Source organism: Syngnathus leptorhynchus, chromosome 9 (assembly GCF_054491065.1).
Source record: "Syngnathus leptorhynchus isolate UIUO chromosome 9, UIUO_Slep, whole genome shotgun sequence".
NCBI lineage: Eukaryota > Metazoa > Chordata > Actinopteri > Syngnathiformes > Syngnathidae > Syngnathus > Syngnathus leptorhynchus.
In genome coordinates this window covers 12480925-12501939 of record NC_141203.1, presented here as the reverse complement: position 1 = coordinate 12501939, position 21015 = coordinate 12480925, and the positions used below count along the sequence as shown (strand labels likewise).

At 49.7% G+C, this 21015-nt stretch overlaps 2 protein-coding genes across 3 annotated transcripts; both read right to left on the bottom strand.

Annotated features, from left to right (window-relative positions):
- Positions 1-85: 85 nt before the first annotated feature.
- On the bottom strand, positions 86-5982 carry LOC147051308 (transcription termination factor 2-like). The gene is made up of 18 exons (XM_085920270.1): positions 5832-5982; positions 4614-5414; positions 3974-4109; positions 3589-3819; positions 3377-3526; positions 3157-3295; positions 2986-3088; positions 2675-2862; positions 2405-2558; positions 2247-2338; positions 2060-2145; positions 1857-1999; positions 1617-1784; positions 1279-1337; positions 1046-1199; positions 824-906; positions 624-698; positions 86-559 (listed from the first exon to the last, which is right to left on the bottom strand). The coding sequence occupies exons 1-18, from the start codon at positions 5910-5912 to the stop codon at positions 415-417; spliced, it is 2988 nt and encodes a 995-aa protein (XP_085776396.1). The 5' UTR covers positions 5913-5982; the 3' UTR covers positions 86-414.
- An 8217-nt stretch (positions 5983-14199) lies between these two features.
- LOC147051307 (transcription termination factor 2-like) lies at positions 14200-21004 on the bottom strand. Of its 2 annotated transcripts, none has more exons than XM_085920267.1 (21): positions 20852-21004; positions 20668-20773; positions 20383-20469; positions 19961-20030; positions 19174-19866; positions 18864-19092; positions 18517-18747; positions 18311-18454; positions 18083-18233; positions 17912-18014; positions 17601-17788; positions 17322-17475; positions 17164-17255; positions 16977-17062; positions 16774-16916; positions 16472-16699; positions 16194-16252; positions 15961-16114; positions 15766-15848; positions 15564-15638; positions 14200-15492 (listed from the first exon to the last, which is right to left on the bottom strand). In XM_085920267.1, exons 1-21 carry the CDS (start codon positions 20877-20879, stop codon positions 15348-15350), a joined length of 3249 nt encoding a protein of 1082 aa, XP_085776393.1. In that variant the 5' UTR covers positions 20880-21004; the 3' UTR covers positions 14200-15347. The 2 variants fall into 2 exon arrangements, with proteins under 2 accessions (XP_085776393.1, XP_085776394.1); XM_085920268.1 differs by having other exon boundaries at positions 16532-16699; positions 20852-20968.
- Positions 21005-21015: the final 11 nt, after the last annotated feature.

Here is a 21015-nt window from a genome sequence, read left to right as displayed (position 1 = left end):
CGCGTGCAAAAATTCTTAAGGCTTAAAACTCGTATATTCAAACGCGAGGTGTCTTGGTCAGAGGTATTCAAATACAAATCTTGAATAAGGAACATTTTCTTTTTAATGACTCAAAGGCAATACAACAACGGGCGCCCCCACCAAGATGCGATGTGAACATATCGCCAATGTCATTTACTTCGATACTGAATAATAGCCCAGGATTGTAACGTATAAACTCAAAACATAAAAGCGTATGTTAAGATTTTTTTTGTTTTAAATTGCAACAAAACCACAAAAACAAAATCAACACAAATTGGGTCCTTTGCAAGCAGAAATACCTTGGCTCTGTTAATATTGTGAAACACTGAACGGCCACACATAAAACATTTATAGCCAAATAAAGAAATGGTGTTCTTTTTTTTTTGTAAGACTTCAAATGCCAAATATAATCTTGAGATCTGCGAGGGAAAGCTTGGTGACAGCGTTGCCTGTCCCGGACAGCACGCTCTGGGCCAGTTGCTTCTTTTTGTCCTGCAGCGTGGCGATCTTCTGCTCCACTGTGCCCTTGCACTGGAACCTACAAAAAAAACAGTTGTGTAGAAGCTAAAGGCTTGAGTTTCAAGAGTCAGTGTCCAGTTTACCTGTGGATGGAAACGTCTCTCTTCTGTCCCACGCGGTAGATTCGGTCGCAGGCTTGGTCCTCTAGGGCTGGGTTCCTATCAAACACCACAAAAAGACTTTTCAGCAAAACATACCAAAGGATCAGGGGGGGGGGGGATCCTCAAATTTACTCCAAGAAAATATTTCTGGAAATGTCCCGCCCACTTTGCAGATCGCTCACCAGTGCATGTCCATAAGGAAGAGGTGATTCCCGCCCACCAGGTTGAGGCCGACTCCTCCGGCACAGAGAGACACCAGCATCACCTTCCAGAAGAAGACAGAAAGAAAGACACGTTTGGAAAATGAATGACTGAAGTTGCAAGCGGCCGAGGTCCAGAAAGTAAAAAAAAAAAAAGCCCGCCACGGTTCGGCTTTAGCCGCAGGTGCTTCTGCGAAAAGTCACCTGAGGTCTCTTGGGGTTAGTGTTAAATTCCTCCACCAGGTCCATCCGGCGTTTAGGGTTGACGGCTCCGTTGATGACGCCGTAGCGCAGGCCCATCTGCTGCAGGTGGACGGCCACGATTTGGAGCATACTGGTCCACTGGGACACGATCACACTGTCGTAGCAGCAGAGCGTTTTGTAGGTCATACAGAGGACAACGCAAAGCTTGTGCTTGGGCTTTCATTCCGGCTTACCTTTTTTGGTTGTCACCTTTAGCTCGAATGGCCTCCAACTCTGAGACAATGGCAGAAATCTGCAAGAATAAATGTTTGGAATCATTGTTTGTTTGGAAATAAAATTCAACGCGAGACTTTTTTTTTTGTTCGTCTCGTTACGATAGACACGTCTATCCTATTTCAGGTCATTCCGTGACACTCCTCAAACTTTCTCACAAAAATAGAAGCCAAAATGGATGCTTAGAATCAAAATGGCCGCCGTCTAGTTTGTTTCTTGCCGCCTAATTTGGTGTCACCTTTCTTGGGTACAAAATGACTGTGGCGTCTGTTGCAGCGGTGCCATCCTTCGTGCCCACCTTGGTGCTCCTGCTGCGCTCCTCAAAGAGCCGTGCAGGGAAACGTGTCCCGTTCAGGCCCACCGTGTCCTCGCCGGCATCTGACGTGGACGTCAGGGACAGAGCGTTGAGCTGCTCCTCCAGAGACAGGACCACATCGTCGCCTTGTAGCTCAGATGCGTCCAGAGTCTGAGTCAGATGGAAGGAAGTGAAGATGGGCAGCGTGTGTGTGTTTGTGTGTGTGTGTGTGTGTGTGTGTACCTTTTGGAGCAGCGAAAGGTGGCAGCAGCACTGTCGCAAACGCAGCAGCAGGGATAAGATGTGGGCGGTGCTGGCCGCCTGCGGAGGTTGTTGGGACGAGGACACGGGCGGGTCGGTCGGGGACGAGGCAAAGTCCTGTGACACTGAAGGGGAGCAATTGGGAGGTGTCTTCATCTTATTTTTCAACTCGGTGGACGCCTTACCCTTGTCAAAGGGATTGGAAGCAGAGACGCGCTTTCCCTTCATCTCGCTCCCTTCGTGCCTCTTCAAGTAGTTCTGCAGAGTAGATCTAGAAGCAAAAGAGCACCTCCAGTACGCTAGAAGTGGACAAACGTTGTTCTCCTCAAAGCAAAATGCTGCTTCCTGAAACAGACGTATTTATTTTGTCACCTGGACTGGGCAAAGACCACGTCGTAGACGGCTTGCTCGTTCTCCGACAGTTCAAGGTGATGAACCTGACAGGTCCGGTCGGGAAGCGCCACCTGTTGGACAAATAGTCACGTTGTTTTAGTCACAGGCCTGTGTGACAATCCATCAAGATTGTCTACCAGCGGTTCTCCAGAAGAATCCCGCAGGTCTTTGGTGCGTCGCAGCAGCAGAGTCCTGGTCAGGATGTTGAGTCGCTTCCTGCCTCGCTTGGAGCCGTTATCCACCTGGGCCTTCCACAGTTTGAACTCGTCAAACGGAGAACAGCGCAGGAACCTTGGTAAGCATTTCAAAAGATGGAATTTCACAGGGTACCCCCGAGCCAGTAAAAACATGGCAAGTCAACAAATCGATTGTTGAATGGATCCAGCTGAAAGATGACAACTTCTTACTTGAGCAGCGAGTACATGTCCAGCAGGTTGTTCTGGATGGGCCTTCCCGTCATGGCCCAGCGGGCGGCCGCCGTCAGCTGGCACACGGCCATGGACTGCTGTGCCTTGTGGTTCTTGATTTTGTGCGCCTCGTCCAAGATCACCCGCGCCCACGCCACACGTATGAGGGGGCCGCCGTTCGCCGCCGCCTGAGGAAGCACACGGAAGACGGACACAAACTTCTCAAAGAGACTTCTTCGACTTGTGCATTGCACAGATTTAAAAGTATTTCGCATAAATAGTTAGCTTGCTCAACTGTACTTTCTACCCACCGCATTGTTGGCCTCCTGGTTGGGTTTGTCCGCCTCCTTCTGGGTGGGCGTTTCTCGGGACACCAAGGCGTACGTGGTCACCACCACGTCGTGTTGGGCCAGCCTGATGGACGGCACCATTTGTGAGTCGAACTGCTTAGCGTTAGCGAGCGTGCGCTTGAGCTCACTCACAGTCGGGCGTTCTTCTTGCGGTCGGCCCCGTGGTACAAGTACACGCTTAGCCGGCTCGCCTCAATCTCCTTCTTCCAGTGGTGGACCAGCGAGGCCGGGCAGATGACCAGGGTGCTTTTGGACGGCACCGCTCGGCAATCTGGATGAAGTCCGATTTATGATGATGATTTTTTTTTTTTTTTTTGAATTCCAGTTCCAGGCTATTTATTGCAAATGTTACCAGTTTTTGACAGCCGGCTCTCCTCCTCGTCCTCGTCCTCCTCCTCCTCCTCCTTTTTCTTGTCTTCTCCGTCTTTAGCCTTTGCGTTGATCTTCTGCGCCAATACGAGCGCGATCATGGTGAGCGTTTTCCCCAGGCCCATGTCGTCGGCTGAGGCGTGTCAAAAACTCATTTCAGTTGATGATGAAAAGCTTTAGCCTGGCGCACCTTACCCAAAATGCCTCCACAAGGATTTTGCGCTTCCCTCCAGAGCAGCCAGGCCAAAGCTCTCCTCTGGTGGGCCAGCAGCGAAACCTCGAGCCCCTCGGGGTCCGGAGCCTCGGCGTCGGGGGCCGGGCAGGACTCTAACGACCTGTGCAGATGGTCAATGTCCTGGCTTGTGGCGTTCTTCACCGCCAGCAGACGGTTGTCCGTCATACGGCCGCCGTAGAAGGGGTGGTGGGCTACGACGACCACATGAATGAATATTGAGAATATTTTTGTGGGTATCGTCATGCTTTAAAAAAAATAATAATAATAACATTCAAAGTTGCTGTCTTTGGGCGGGAAGTGCTGGAATGAGGATGGTGGCGCCCGGGCGGCTGGGAGCGTTCTTACCCTGGCTGCTGGTTGGCATCTCGTCCGCGGGACTGAGATTGAGAGACTCCAGCGGCGCTTGCAGCTCTTGAACCTGAGTCCTCAGAGGCTCGCCTTTGTCGGGCAGCGCCGCCACATTCACCGCTGCCAGGGTGGCCTTGAGCGCATGGCAACGGAGAAAGGTACAACACTAAGAAATCCTTCAGTGCAAGGTGGCATGCTCGAATGCTAACAATATGTGAACAGGACGGACGCTATTGTGCTAACTGAGCTAGGTCGCACGTTAACAGTTCAAATGAAAGCAAAAGGTCAATTCCTGAACATTTGAAATCTCAGTGGCTGTCCTGTTTCAACACAACAAAAAGGGCCTCAAGTCAACGGCAAGACACCAAATGTCTGACTGCGACACCAGCGCGAAACAGACCAGGAAGACGGGCAGCTGGAACTTGTCATTGAGCACCACGGCCTGGACGCCGCACGGGCCGCCTAGACGGGCTGTAATCTCGTTGCGGAAGTTGGTGAACTCTGTGAAAAATTCCGGCCATTCGCACAGTCGGTGGCAAGCCAGAAGGAACACGGGCTCCAATAGAATTGGAGGCTGTCAGCATCATTTACACACCTTTGAACTCGAAAATACATGAAAAAATGAAAGTGGAAATACCTTGGATGGCTTACTGGCGGTCTTTTCCGCCGGTGTCCTGCGGGCGGCTCTGTCCTTGGCCTCGCAGTTGAGCGGGAAGGTCTCAAAAAGGTTGGTGGAGCCTTTGGGGTCTTCCTTGGCCGCCTCGTCCTCCCGAGGCTTGGCGGGGGTAGCCTTGGCGGCCGGGACGGCCTCCTGGCTTTTGCTCTTGCCCTTGCGGTGCAGACTGGAACTATCGCTGGAGTCGGATGAGGGCGGCCCGGCATCCTCGCGGACTCTGGAGGCTGTCAGCGTCTTGAGCTTGAGGAGGCTGCTCTCCTTCAGCTTGCCCTTCTTGTCCCGCGTCAGGTCTGGGCTTGGAGCGGTGTCCTTCTTGGCAGACGAGTCTGACAGGCCTTCACTGAGATCCTCGTCCGAAGACATGACGCTGTACTCCTTCCTGTTTTTTTTCTTCTTGGACTCCTCGCCACCTCTGTCCTTCCTGTGCTTGCCATCTTTGCTCTTCTCCTTCTTGGCCTTCTTGTCCAGCGCCTCATCTTCATTGTCTGACTCAATCAGACGTTCCTTCACCTCGGTTGTTGTCTTCTCCTCTTCCTCGTCTGTCTCCGGGGCGGGCAGAGGCTTGACCTCATCTCGCCACTTGTCCTTCTTTTTCTTCTTCTTCTTGCGACGCAGTTCCTCCTCCTCCTCCTCCAGCTGCTGCTCCCGAGTCTTCTTCTTCTTCTTTTTCTTCTTGACGACAAGCGTGTCGTTAGGAGGCCGGTCCTTGTCGCTCTCACTCTCAGAGTCGGCATCGAACACGTCACTCTTGGTGGGCAGCGTCTTGGGGGGAAAGAAAGGCGTATTGCTTCAATTTTTCGCACATGTATGACAGTTAACGTGTTTTTATAAAAACATAGAAAATGTGAGAGGAAAATATGAAGAGAAACCACCTGGAGCAGCATTTTGGAGAGGTGAAGGGACAGCAGAGGGCGTGACTCATCTGTCAAATCTGACAGGTGAGTCACGCCTTCATTGTTCGATCAGCTGATAAAGACGCGTCACGATTACAACAGTGACACTCTGATAAAGGCGGAAGTTCATGCCGAAACATGTCAGGTAATGTAACCAAAATACCCTGTTTGTGATAAAAGAACCAAAAAGTGATTGAAAAAAGGAAACAGAATGAACTTAGTACAACTATCAAGGCTATGGGTTAGCCTGTTAGCCTTAAACGCTAGGCTAGCAAGTTAGCCTTACCTCCTCCACACGCATACCGATGATTCTCTCCACTTTGTTCACGTTCTCCTCTTCGTCTTGCTCGCTGTCCACCGGCTCCATTTTCACAACTTGGCCCTTCGTCGTGTTAGGATACGGATTTTAGCTATTGATCTGACTCCAAATTGCGATCAACACTTAACACAAGTTTCTATGTCCTAATCCACACACTGGCGCACCTAACAATTTTGCGAGTTCGTTCTGTCAAAGAGAAGACCAGTAGATCAATCAGACCAAATTTACCAATTGTTTATTCCTAACAAAGCGCACTAATACAGGCCTGGGTCCCGGGTCCCTCACACTAAAACTAAAACCAAAAGACGACTCATTCTTCCGGGTTGCCCAGTTTTAAAGAAACACTATATGAATATTAAAGCATGCAAAATATTGTGTGATGATTGGTCGATGATTATCTCCTCCCCGTCGAGGTGTCATCACTGTAGTCAGGAGTTGGGGATTTTCCTCTCGAAGCCCAACCACCTGGACGTGGTATTGTTCTTTGTTCTCGTTCCTCACCGACCTTCAGGTGTTATCGTCCAGTACTCCCTTCGTCCCGTGCCATCCCGTACTCCCTGTCTGGTACTCTCTTCCTGGGCCTCCCTGTTCCATAACTCTTAGAAGAAAACAAGTTCATGCAGTGTGCCTGCACATTCCTCACCCCCCACCAATCCACACAAGCACTCCAATACTAGATATTATATTGATATGATTATATGTTTCACACAACCCTAAAAATGTGTTTGCAAACTGCTAAAAGCACATTTCCCTTTATTCCCTCTCATGACCTCATTTATGAGGTCATCACCCGCAACATGTCGTTGGACATTGTAATGAACGTAATTAATACGGTCTACATTCTTATTGGGGGTGATCCATAGGAAGATACTTTCGAATCCCGAGGCCACTTGATTAACGAGTTTATACTCATCTGGTACACCTCGGGGCACTCCTATAGCGTCAATATATGTTGGATCGTCGTCACTCAACCACGGGGGCAAAACGTCTCTTTTGGCTCGCTTCAGGAGCTCCGCCAATGGGGACTCCAGGTCCCAATTGAGATTCTGTATTTCAATGGGGACAACCACCACAGGCATTATCAAAGACACAAGGGCACAGATACCTGATGCATTCTTTGGCAAGCGATCATATAATTTGTCATCACCACACCACAACCAGATGTCTGCACGAGAGAGAGGAGAGGTTACAGTCAGTGACAAATTTAATTTCCACCATGTGGAATCTATGGTCCCAATACTTATGCCGGTTCCCTTTAACTTTAAACATGTCGTATTTTGTTGAGTCACATGGTTGTCAAAAACGGGCTTTCTTTTTTAGTGAATAATTGTATGCCGTGACTCTCCAATGCCCTCTCAACCGAGGACAAACCAAACTCATTCCCTAAGCATTGAAAAACCATAAATAAAATAAAACAACCACATTTTTCCATATTGTTAACTTCTTTTGTCCATGATATGAAGCAACTACAAACCGTCCATCCTTTTTACATTGGTGAATACATGTCCCTTCTCTGTCTGGTGGGGCTAAATCCAATACTTCCCTTACCTGTTCAATTTGCTTCCTCCACACCCTTCTCTGGTACTTTTCCAATTTTTCCTGTAACGTTTGGTTTGTCTCTGTCCAATTAAACAACGTGACATGCATTTGCCAATTTCCGCTGTCACATCTCTGTCTCAAACCTCCCTGTTCCTCTCGTGAGAGCTCTTCTGTTGTGTTCACCATAGCTTCAAAAACTACTTCTCCTTTGCATCGGTATTGTTTATAAGTGGGTAAAATTTGAATCTGGGACGTTTTCTGCTGGATAGTCTCATCAATTGTCATCAATGTCCACACAAAAAGACAACTTACTAAAAATAGCACTACTAAAATTAATTCTGAAAAATCCGAAAAACCTTTCGAGCCCTCCCCTTTACTTTTCCGTATTGCTGCTCCTTCTCCTTCTGTCTCCCCCCTTTTGGCCGGGTCCGGGACACGGCCAAACAAGAATACCTTCATCCTGACGGAACAAACTCTGGGGCCGGACGTAGGTGTGAGTAGTGATACCACCGGCGTCCTTTGAAGTCGAGCTGGGCCGCGTGAGACGTCCTGGCCAAGACACGAAAGGGGCCCTTCCACCTGGGCTCCGTCCACTTTCTAGAGACGACTCGGACGTACACGTACGGTGCGAGCTGTTTATCCACCGACACGCCTTCCTCCGCCACAGCTGCAGCGGTTTTCTCTCCAATCTGTGCAGAAACATTGGACACCAAAGCAGACAAATAGGACCAGTATGCTGCATGAGACAAATTTGGTACCGTAACATCCTCCGGCGGGACGAGCGTTGTCGCTGGTCCCGGCATTAGACGACCTGTCATCAATTCAAAGGGTGCGAATCCAGTGTGCCTGTTAACGGATTGGCGCACAGACAACAAGGCAAGCGGAAGCGCTTGGAGCCAATTCATTTTCGTTTGAGCCATAATTTTGGCCAGTTTTTCCTTCAACGTCCGGTTCATTCGTTCAACTTTGCCCTGGCTCTGAGGATGGTAGACACAGCCGAATCGATGCTTCAAACCCAAAATTGATTCCACCTTGGCCAAGGCTTTGTTGTTAAAGTGTGTACCATTGTCAGAGCGGATCAGGGCGGGAAAACCATGCGTGGGGATGTAATGGGTGATCAAAGCCTTGATCACAGCAGTAGAATCTTCCTTCGAGCACGGATATGCCTCAGGCCAGCCTGAGTAAGCGTCAACCAACACAAGCAAAAAGCGTTTACCATTCACTCTTGTATTCATGTCGGTGAAATCAATGATCACCTCGGCCCCCGGCCACGGGGCCGGCTGAAACAGGCCGGGCTTAGGCTTCAACGTAGGACGTGCATTAAATTTCTGGCAGGACTCACAATCCGCAACGAATCTCCAGACCACGTCCGAAAGTCTGGGATGCCACCAACTTCGGAGATGGACCGTCATGGCATGGGGACCCACATGGGACGGTGTGTGTGCCTGTGATAGGACCTCTGCCATTAGCCTTCCTTCCGGAAGAGCGGGCTGGCCTTTGGGTCCTACCCACAAGCCATCCGATCGTTTGACAGCCTTTGCTGCCAGCCAGACTGATTTTTGTTCCAGGGACGTGGCATCCTGGGCGGCACACAGATCAGCATGTGAGAGCGACAGAGGCAAACAGGAGTCGGGGTGTTCCCCGTCCAGGATTACTGGACCGCGGGACACCATCATGTCCGCTGCCCCGCCATACCCGGCTGTCTGTTTGGCCAATTCATCAGCTGCTTGGTTTCCCCTGGCCACTAAGGTGTCAGCTTTAGAGTGACCAGGCACTTTGACAACGGCTACCTCGCTCGGGTATTTCAACGTCTCGAACAGCTGCAACATCAAGTCCTTGTGTGCAATCTCTGAGCCTCTGGCCGTTGTGAACCCATTCTGTAGCCACCCTACCAGATCGATTAAGGCCGCCGACACCGCATAGGCGGAGTCAGAGTAGATGGTCACGGCCTCCCCCTTACACTGCTCTAAGGCTAATACCAATGCAAAAACTTCCGCCGCCTGGGCCGATGGGCGGGTGGTGAGCTTCATCACTTTAAGGGGCTGGAAGGAACCATCCCTCCACTCGACCGCAGCCGCATGGAGGGAGCCTTCTTTGTCTCTCCAACAGCAGCCATCTGTGAAAACCACCCGACCGTGCCCGAGCGGAGTGGAATAGAGGTCAGGTCGGACTTTCGCCACTGTCTGGACCTTTAATGCACACTCATGTGGACCCACCAACAATTGATCGGCCATGTTCACTCCGGAATGGACATAGTTGACATTTGGAGCAGTCAATATTTTCAACAACCGTGTTTGTCGCAGCGGAGTCAACGTGAATGCTGCTGACGCGACAAATGAGGATACCGCATGATCAGTCAACACATAAATGGGATGGCCCATAACTGTGTGGGCTGTTTTGAGTAAGATCTTTGCCAGGCCAGCAGCATATCTGGAACAGTCGGGTTGTCGTTGCTCAATGTTGTCCAAGGGGACGCTGCAATACATCAGCACTGCACGTCCATGCTGCATTTTCTGGTACAGAGCTCCATTCACAACTTTTCCTGAAATGGAGACATCTAAATGGAAGGGCAGAGTGTAATCAGGAGTGGCCAAAGCTGCAGCAGAGGCCAGCTCCTGCACCAGCGATACAAAGACCTCGGCAGCCTCCGGTGTCCAGACCTGGCAAGCCTTGAGATTCCTGGCTCCCTGTTCACGGATCAGGGTTCGGAGGACACCGGTTTTGTCGGCAAAGCAGGGTATGTAGTGTCTGCTATAGCCGTACAACCCCAGGAATGAAAGCATCTCCTGCACAGTGGCGGGCCGTGGATGGCGGAGGATGGAGTTTCTATGCTCAGGCGACATGGCGAGGCCACTAGGGGTCAGCACTCGACCCAGAAAAGTGACCTGTTGGCGACAGCATTGCAGTTTCTTCCTTGACACCTTGAATCCTTTCTCTCCTAACCACAACAACACTTTCTTTGTTCCTGCAAGACACGCCTGCTCATCCTTTGCTGCAATCAACAAATCATCAACATACTGCAACAACAAAGTTTCATCCGGCATTTGGCATGGTTCGAGGAGTCCCTTGAGAACCTGATTGAACAAACCTGGCGAGTTTTTGAATCCCTGCGGCATGCGAGTGTATTGCAATTTTATCCCATTGTAGGTGAATGCAAACACGTGCCGCACTGAGGGGGAAAGCGGAAGACAAAAGAAAGCATTGGCCAAATCAATCACTGTGAACCACTGGTAGGCAGGATTCAATGACGCTAGGATCCGGTGCGGGTCCGGCACAGGAAGAACAGGAGTGATAGTGACATCATTTACTGCTCTCAGATCATGTGCCATGCGCCATGTTCTTCCATCTGCTTTCCGCACTGGCCTCAGCAGGGTGTTCCATTCGGAACACGACACTTCCAACACCCCTGCGTCCCAGAGGCCACACAGAGTGTCTTCCATGCCTTGGTCCGCTTCTTCCGGCCAACGATATTGAGGCCGTTTGATAAGCTGCGTCTCATCCATTTGGAGATCAATAGGGGCCACCGAGTGACAAAATCCGACATCAAATGGACCCTGGGACAAAAGTGTGTCGGGCAAGGCCGCCAGCATTACTTCAGCGTCCTCATGGTCAGTTAATTCCCTACCGTGTGTGCGGGACACTATCGTCATCTCCAGCAATCCTGTATCCGACATGGGTTGTTTAATTTGGTATGCATGCTGAGACCTAGACCAGTACAAATTAGGAATGTGAGTTTCCCGCCAATCGGTCTGTTGCAACAACCGCTTGACCATTGAACCCAATTGTCTGGCCTCGTGTCCTGGGGCAAGAGCTAGGGAAATGTGTGGCACCCCTTTTTCTGTCATTTTGAACCACTGCATTTGTTCATGCAAGCATGAACATCACTACTAGTTCAGTTGCCGCTGCAACTCCCTCTTTACCAATCAAAATGCATGATGAAGTTAAATCCCACATGTGCCCTTCAATTTCTTCAAACAAATCCCGATATACATCATCACTTTTTCGGTCATAATATAGAGTGCAATGCAAAGGATCAACAGGTGGGTGGTATTGCGTCAGTGAGCAGATCCAGGGTTTCCACAGTAGGTAGGTCGAGACCACACCACCACCAGCAGGGGTCTCTGGCTCCAGCCTGGCCCAGTAGATGGTTGCAGTTTCTGCTTCTGTCGGTAGGGGCGCCATCAGCCACTGACCATGTTGTTGTATTTGTTGTGAGCACTGGATGCTGATGCCATCTGGAAATTGGATAATCACTCCCTCTGGCCCACACAGAATTCTGGCTTCAACGGCTGACAACAAGTCCCTCCCCATCAAATTGATCGGAGTGTCTGTGGAATGGATGTATTTGTGCCAGAGTCTACACCCCGTCCGGGTGATCACAGTCTCAAGTGGTTTGGTAAAAGGCAGAGTTTGTGGTTTTCCCGAGAAGCCGACTAAAGTTGTTGTTTTCTTTGACAGTGAGGATACAGGAAGGGCAGTGTTTATTGATGAATATGTTGCTCTTGTGTCCACCAGCATCTGCACAGGTTTTCCCTCCACTGTCACATGAAGCACTGGCCCCGCCGGGCCGCTGCTTCTCTGGCTCCCCGGGCATCCCTATTCGAATTGTCCACACCAGAGATCATCATGTTGATAGTACTGACCTCCGTGTGCTTGTGGCTGTTGCCAGGGCCGTCCACCAGACGGAGCTGTTCCTGCTTGTTGCATCTGCGCCTCGGGTTGATGTGGCGGGCCTCCAGCTGGGCGGACGGCTCCGTGCGGTCGATACTGCGGGCATTGTCTTGCCCAGTGATCGGTTTCGCCGCAGATGAAGCATGCGTTGGGCGAATGGTTTTTGTGTGTCGCCCTCCCCGGGTAAGCAGGTGCACTCCCTCCCCGGCCTCTGTATCCGCCCCGGAACTGGCTCCTTCCGCGTCCCACCACCTGAGGAGCCTGTGACATTTGCATTTCCTTTTTCTGTGATTTAGACTGTCTAGCTTCACCATGCATTTTTGCCAACTGTAATTTCAACAACTGTTTGGATAATGCGTCTGTCTCGTTATCAACTTTAGCTTGTGACTCAGTAAACATTCTGCAGTGATGCAAAAGATGACGTTTAAATCGTTCCTCGGCACAAACCAGAATGTCAGGGTGTGACATTAGCTGCTTCTTCACATCTGGCGGAAGTCCATCCACCAGCGCCGTCCGGAAGAGCACCTCTGCCTCGTGCGTGAGAGTCGGATGGCGACCTGTGGTTTCAATCCAACTCTCCACACGTTACATAATGTTGGGCAGGTGACATTTTCACATCATAAGGAAACATAGTGGGGGCCAGATCGGTGGGTTGTGGGAAAGTCATTTTAATGTTTTCAAACTACTACTGCTACTGCTACTTGTGGCAAGGGCACCTCCCTCCCCAGTCTCGCTGTGAACGTTCTTTCTGTCTCCACTTGCTCTCCACGTCTTGTCTCACTTTTCCGTTACCCATTTTAACATCTGCGCTTCCTGTCTACGCTGCTCATCAACTTGATCAACTTTCTTCTTTAGCTCCTCGTTCTCGGCACTAAGTCTATGCCAGCTTTCTCTACCTCCTCTGCTTTTCTCACATTAACAACACTTTCTACGGGCAGTTTCTTCTGAGTGGCAAACAAAGCTGTTGCAGCTGTTGCCATATTGTGCAAAGAGCGTCGCTCTTCCTCTCTCTCCCTAATGTGCTTCTCGAGCACCTTGCGCTTACGCCAGCCGGCCCCTTTCTGCTCGTCTTCTAAGGAGAGCTTTCTTTTCAGCACCTGACCCTCTTTTTGCTGCAATTGCTGTGAGAGACGTTCCATGTCCCAAGTTGTTGAAAAACCCTGAAACAATTTGTCAGCTTCCAATTTCACGAAGACTTTTCGGTGTCTCACACACTCCTTTGCCACTTTCTTTCTGTCAATGCCACTCACAATTTGCGCTACCACATTGCATACATTCTTTCAATCTCACTCCATTCATTCCTCTCAGCGCACACACACACCTCTCATCACACACACTATCTCACTCCATACACGCACTCCTCTCATCACACACACACACACACACACACACACACACACACACACACACACACACACACACACACACACACACACACACACTCCCCCCAATTTGATTCATTTTGGATATTTTAGCGGTCTGATCTCTCACAGAAGGAACTGTTACCACCGGATGTTTTCGGGAGCGCTTCACTTCTCCCAGGATCTCAAAAAAAAAAAAAACAGGCTATTTGAATACGCTCGTCAACGTACCCTTGTCCGCCACGACTAAGCTAGGTCCCGGACCTATTCGTAATACGCGTAAATCCCTGACTTTACCGTACACGTCACACACGTAAGTTCCAAACTTATTCGCCGTATGTATCTCTTGGACACTTTATTTGATCTGAACAACAGTCTCCTCTTAAATTTCCTCTTTCAATTTGCAGAATTTCGACTTTTAGTAACAGGCATTCTGCTTACCTTATCAGTGATGAGCTCAGGGTTGAGGAGACGTTGTACCAGCTCAACGTTGTGCACTTATTCCAAACGGTTCGCCGACCGAGAGACAGCGTCCCAGACGCTGTCCGGTGTCCTGGATACAGACCACGAGTTGTCAATTACCCTTCTCTTGACATCACGTCGGGGTCACCAAGAAATTGTTAGGATACGGATTTTAGCTATTGATCTGACTCCAAATTGCGATCAACACTTAACACAAGTTTCTATGTCCTAATCCACACACTGGCGCACCTAACAATTTTGCGAGTTCGTTCTGTCAAAGAGAAGACCAGTAGATCAATCAGACCAAATTTACCAATTGTTTATTCCTAACAAAGCGCACTAATACAGGCCTGGGTCCCGGGTCCCTCACACTAAAACTAAAACCAAAAGACGACTCATTCTTCCGGGTTGCCCAGTTTTAAAGAAACACTATATGAATATTAAAGCATGCAAAATATTGTGTGATGATTGGTCGATGATTATCTCCTCCCCGTCGAGGTGTCATCACTGTAGTCAGGAGTTGGGGATTTTCCTCTCGAAGCCCAACCACCTGGACGTGGTATTGTTCTTTGTTCTCGTTCCTCACCGACCTTCAGGTGTTATCGTCCAGTACTCCCTTCGTCCCGTGCCATCCCGTACTCCCTGTCTGGTACTCTCTTCCTGGGCCTCCCTGTTCCATAACTCTTAGAAGAAAACAAGTTCATGCAGTGTGCCTGCACATTCCTCACCCCCCACCAATCCACACAAGCACTCCAATACTAGATATTATATTGATATGATTATATGTTTCACACAACCCTAAAAATGTGTTTGCAAACTGCTAAAAGCACATTTCCCTTTAATCATCACGCTCGTTTTCTTTTGGTGGAATCCGACCTCAATGAGGCGAGGCGATGGAGAAAGAAGACGCGATGGACCTGACAGCGGAAAATGGCTAGTGGCTACTGCTAGCCAAGAGGAGCTCAAGCACACCCCCTCAACTGGTGATGCCTTCATGGACCGTCCGGTTCACATGTAGCGACCTTCGAAAATGACCGCGTGCAAAAATTCTTAAGGCTTAAAACTCGTATATTCAAACGCGAGGTGTCTTGGTCAGAGGTATTCAAATACAAATCTTGAATAAGGAACATTTTCTTTTTAATGACTCAAAGGCAATACAACAACGGGCGCCCCCACCAAGATGCGATGTGAACATATCGCCAATGTCATTTACTTCGATACTGAATAATAGCCCAGGATTGTAACGTATAAACTCAAAACATAAAAGCGTATGTTAAGATTTTTTTTTTTTTAAATTGCAACAAAACCACAAAAAACAAAATCAACACAAATTGGGTCCTCTGCAAGCAGAAGTACCTTGGCTCTGTTAATATTGTGAAACACTGAACGGCCACACATAAAACATTCATAGCCAAATAAAGAAATGGTGTTATATTTTTTTTGTAAGACTTCAAATGCCAAATATAATCTTGAGATCTGCGAGGGAAAGCTTGGTGACAGCGTTGCCTGTCCCGGACAGCACGCTCTGGGCCAGTTGCTTCTTTTTGTCCTGCAGCTTGGCGATCTTCTGCTCCACTGTGCCCTTGCACTGGAACCTACACGGCAAAAAAAAACCTGTCGTGTAGAAGCTAAAGGCTTGAGTTTCAAGAGTCAGTGTCCAGTTTACCTGTGGATGGTGACGTCTCTCTTCTGTCCCACACGGTAGATTCGGTCGCAGGCTTGGTCCTCTAGGGCTGGGTTCCTATCAAACACCACAAAAAGACTTTTCAGCAAAACATACCAAAGGATCAGGGGGGGGGGGGGGATCCTCAAATTTACTCCAAGAAAATATTTCTGGAAATGTCCCGCCCACTTTGCAGATCGCTCACCAGTGCATGTCCATAAGGAAGAGGTGATTCCCGCCCACCAGGTTGAGGCCGACTCCTCCGGCACAGAGAGACACCAGCATCACCTTCCAGAAGAAGACAGAAAGAAAGACACGTTTGGAAAATGAATGACTGAAGTTGCAAGCAGCCGAGGTCCAGAGAGTAAAAAAAAAAAAGCCCGCCACTGCGAAAAGTCACCTGAGGTCCCTTGGGGTTAGTGTTGAATTCCTCTACCAGGTCCATCCGGCGTTTAGGGTTGACGGCTCCGTTGATGACGTCGTAGCGCAGGTCCATCTGGTGCAGGTGGACGGCCACGATTTTGAGCATACTGGTCCACTGGGACACAATCACACTGTCGCAGCAGCAGAGCGTTTTGTAGGTCATACAGAGGACAACACAAAGGTTGTGCTTGGGCTTTCATTCCTGCTTACCTTTTTTGGTTGTCACCTTTAGCTCGAATGGCCTCCAACTCTGAGACAATGGCAGAAATCTGCAAGAATAAATGTTTGGAATCATTGTTTGTTTGGAAATAAAATTCAACGCGAGACTTTTTTTTTTGTTCGTCTCGTTACGATAGACACGTCTATCCTATTTCAGGTCATTCCGTGACACTCCTCAAACTTTCTCACAAAAATAGAAGCCAAAATGGATGCTTAGAATCAAAATGGCCGCCGTCTAGTTTGTTTCTTGCCGCCTAATTTGGTGTCACCTTTCTTGGGTACAAAATGACTGTGGCGTCTGTTGCAGCGGTGCCATCCTTCGTGCCCACCTTGGTGCTCCTGCTGCGCTCCTCAAAGAGCCGTGCAGGGAAACGTGTCCCGTTCAGGCCCACCGTGTCCTCGCCGGCATCTGACGTGGACGTCAGGGACAGAGCGTTGAGCTGCTCCTCCAGAGACAGGACCACATCGTCGCCTTGTAGCTCCGATGCGTCCAGAGTCTGAGTCAGATGGAAGGAAGTGAAGATGGGCAGCGTGTGTGTGTTTGTGTGTGTGTGTGTGTGTGTGTGTGTACCTTTTGGAGCAGCGAAAGGTGGCAGCAGCACTGTCGCAAACGCAGCAGCAGGGATAAGATGTGGGCGGTGCTGGCCGCCTGCGGAGGTTGTTGGGACGAGGACACGGGCGGGTCGGTCGGGGACGAGGCAAAGTCCTGTGACACTGAAGGGGAGCAATGGGGAGGTGTCTTCATCTTATTTTTCAACTCGGTGGACGCCTTACCCTTGTCAAAGGGATTGGAAGCAGAGACGCGCTTTCCCTTCATCTCGCTCCCTTCGTGCCTCTTCAAGTAGTTCTGCAGAGTAGATCTAGAAGCAAAAGAGCACCTCAAGTACGCTAGAAGTGGACAAACGTTGTTCTCCTCAAAGCAAAATGCTGCTTCCGGAAACAGAAGTATTTATTTTGTCACCTGGACTGGGCAAAGACCACGTCGTAGACGGCTTGCTCGTCCTCCGACAGTTCAAGTTGATGAACCTTACAGGTCCGGTCGGGAAGCGCCACCTGTTGGCCGAATAGTCACGTTGTTTTAGTCACAGGCCTACGTGAGAATCCATCAAGATTGTCTACCAGCGGTTCTCCAGAAGAATCCCGCTGGTCTTTGGTGCGTCGCAGCAGCAGAGTCCTGGTCAGGATGTTGAGTCGCTCCCTGCCTCGCTTGGAGCCGTTATCCACCTGGGCCTTCCACAGTTTGAACTCGTCAAACGGAGAACAGCGCAGGAACCTTGGTAAGGTAGCGAAAGCATTTCAAAAGATGGAATTTCACAGGGTACCCCGAGCCAGTAAAAACATGGCAAGTCAACAAATCGATTGTTGAATGGATCCAGCTGAAACATGACAACTTCTTACTTGAGCAGCGAGTACATGTCCAGCAGGTTGTTCTGGATGGGCGTTCCGGTCATGGCCCAGCGGGCGGCCGCCGTCAGCTGGCACACGGCCATGGACTGCTGTACCTTGGGGTTCTTGATGTTGTGCGCCTCGTCCAAGATCACCCGCGCCCACGCCACACGTATGAGGGGGCCGCCGTTCGCCGCCGCCTGAGGAAGCGCACGGAAGACGGACACAAACTTCTCAAAGAGACTTCTTCGACTTGTGTATTGCACAGATTTAAGAGTATTTCACATAAATAGTTTGCTTGCTCAACTGTACTTTCTACCCACCGCATTGTTGGCCTCCTGGTTGGGTTTGTCCGCCTCCTTCTGGGTGGGCGTTTCTCGGGACACCAAGGCGTACGTGGTCACCACCACGTCGTGTTGGGCCAGCCTGATGGACGGCACCATTTGTGAGTCGAACTGCTTAGCGTTAGCGAGCGTGCGCTTGAGCTCACTCACAGTCGGGCGTTCTTCTTGCGGTCGGCCCCGTGGTACAAGTACACGCTTAGCCGGCTCGCCTTTACGTGCCGCTCAATCTCCTTCTTCCAGTGGTGGACCAGCGAGGCCGGGCAGATGACCAGGGTGCTTTTGGACGGCACCGCTCGGCAATCTGGATGAAGTCCGATTTATGATGATGATTTTTTTTTTTTTGAATTCCAGTTCCAGGCTATTTGCTGCAAATGTTACCAGTTTTTGACAGCCAGCTCTCCTCCTCGTCCTCCTCCTCCTCCTCCTTTTTCTTGTCTTCTCCGTCTTTAGCCTTTGCGTTGATCTTCTGCGCCAATACGAGCGCGATCATGGTGAGCGTTTTCCCCAGGCCCATGTCGTCGGCTGAGGGGTGTCAAAAACTCATTTCAGTTGATGATGAAAAGCTTTAGCCTGGCGCACCTTACCCAAAATGCCTCCACAAGGATTTTGCGCTTCCCTCCAGAGCAGCCAGGCCAAAGCTCTCCTCTGGTGGGCCAGCAGCGAAACCTTGAGCCCCTTGGGGTCCGGAGCCTCGGCGTCGGGGGCCGGGCAGGACTCTAACGACCTGTGCAGATGGTCAATGGCCTGGCTTGTGGCGTTCTTCACCGCCAGCAGACGGTTGTCCGTCATACGGCCGCCGTAGAAGGGGTGGTGGGCTACGACGACCACATGAATGAATATTGAGAATATTTTTGTGGGTATCGTCATGCTTTAAAATAATAATAATAATAATAACATTCAAATTGCTAACATCCTCGGCGAAGCTATTTACCTTCAGACATCTGCCTTGGCTGAAGTTGCTGTCTTTGGGCGGGAAGTGCTGGAATGAGGATGGTGGCGCCCGGGCGGTTGGGAGCGTTCTCACCCTGGCTGCTGGTTGGCATCTCGTCCGCGGGACTGAGGTTGAGAGACTCCAGCGCCGCTTCAAGCTCTTGAACCTGAGTCCTCAGACGCTCGCCTTTGTCGGGCAGCGCCGCCACGTTCACCGCTGCCAGGGTGGCCTTGAGCGCATGGCAAGATAGTTAGTGCCATTACACAACAGTTAGAAAAGCAATGAAGTTACTTTTTCTGTTCTGGCTCACCTTTTTCTGCTGGAGCTGAGTGGACAGCATCCTGTGCATCCCCCGGGGGTCCCTCAGTGGAGCTTTCACATTGGAGGCCGACTGAAAGCCAGAGTAGGAAGTCAGTGGCTTCTGGATGGCGGTGGCGGTCTTCTGAGGGGGCTTTACGGACACCAGCACCACGTCTTCGTCCTCTTCGTCGTCTTCTTGGAACTGGTTGCTTTGACGGGGTCTCCATTGTGCGTCGTCAGACCCTCCTGGAGCGACTGTTTTGTTTTTTGCCGCAGGCACGGAGGCAGATTTGGAGGCACTTGACTCCGGTATGGAACTTACGGAGGCGGCCATTTTGCTTTTGATATCACTTTTGGGCACAGAAGTAGAGATTTCTGTTGTTGTTGTTGTACAACCTCCAGAAGCGGCCGTGTTGCTTTTGGGCTTCGAAGCGCTCGGAGGAGATGTTTTATCGATGGATTTTTTCTTCACCTTCATCCCTACCGGAAGATGTTTGGCCCCGTATGTATCGTCATCTGTGATTGGCCTATCCTGCCCTTCGTCTACTGGACTTTTCTTTGCCATTTTGTCTTTGCTCTTACTTTCTATTTGCGTCCACTTCAAATCTTGGCCCACTTTTTCTGGAGCTTTAAAGGGGTTTCGCACAGGTGGCGGAGAAGAAGCTTGTGCCGTTTTTTCACACTTATTCCCTTCGTTCTCCGGCTGTAAAATGATGATGGAAATTGACAACATTATCTGTAGTAGTTTTTTCTTAACCTATTCTGCACATTGGAGTAAATGTCAAATAGGGTCTCACCACAGTCCAAGGTACATGTCCACACCATTGCTGCCCGGATTTTCTACCTTCCACGCACCTGTAGAACAACCTGAGGCATAAAGAAAATACAATACAATGTCTGCAAAAACTCATAGGTACACATATTTGTGTAGGAAATAAGATTTATATACATAGGCTACTTTGGTTAAAGAAGAAAAAGTTCAGACTCTGAAATGTCCTTTTGAGGCTGGCCCAAGACAATACATTCATGGTTTTACAATATCAGCAAAGGGGGAAATATTTTCTTTCTCAGAATCTACTGCTGTTGATGCTCCCTGATTGGGTTCATGTTTGTACAAGTCCATTTTTATTTCCTTTTGCGGCGCTTTGCCTCTTAGCAATGGCTCCACCGTGTAGCCGCACATACTGCACTAATAGCAACTTGTTCGATAATCACCCACCTGCACTGCTGCTGCTGCTGGCGATAAGACAACATTTGCAGCTCGACCATGGAGTCCTCGTGCAGGAGGCAGTGAGAGGCCGGGATACTAAAGAGGAGGGAGGAGGACGGGTGGATGATGATGATGATGATGATGATGATGATGATGATGATGATAACAACTTGTACTATGTTCATCTTGTTTTCAATTGTCAATATTTGACTGGTTCTTTATTTGTTTGTGATAAAAAGAACCAGTCAAATAAGAATACAACTTCAACTCGTTGTCCAAACTGTCGAGACAGACCTGGCCACTTTGACGAAGTCACAGCCACGCTTGTCCAGACACACGTAGAAGCTTTTGCCTTGACTCGGTCCATTTTTCACCCCTGTCTTTAGCAAACACACGCCACCTGAAAGACAACACGAGAGGAATTGTGGCTTCAATAAGAACGGAACAAGAAGCTAAAACCGTTCAATGTGTAATTTACCGTGGACATCACACGTAACTTTCTCCATAATTGACTAACTGTCTCAACACGGTTCGAAACCGAAAGGAGGTTCTCAATTTTTTTATTATTTTTTTTTTGTATCGACCAATCAGTGTTCGCCAAAAGGGAGTTTCAATGTACGCGTTTCAGTATAAAAGTGATCC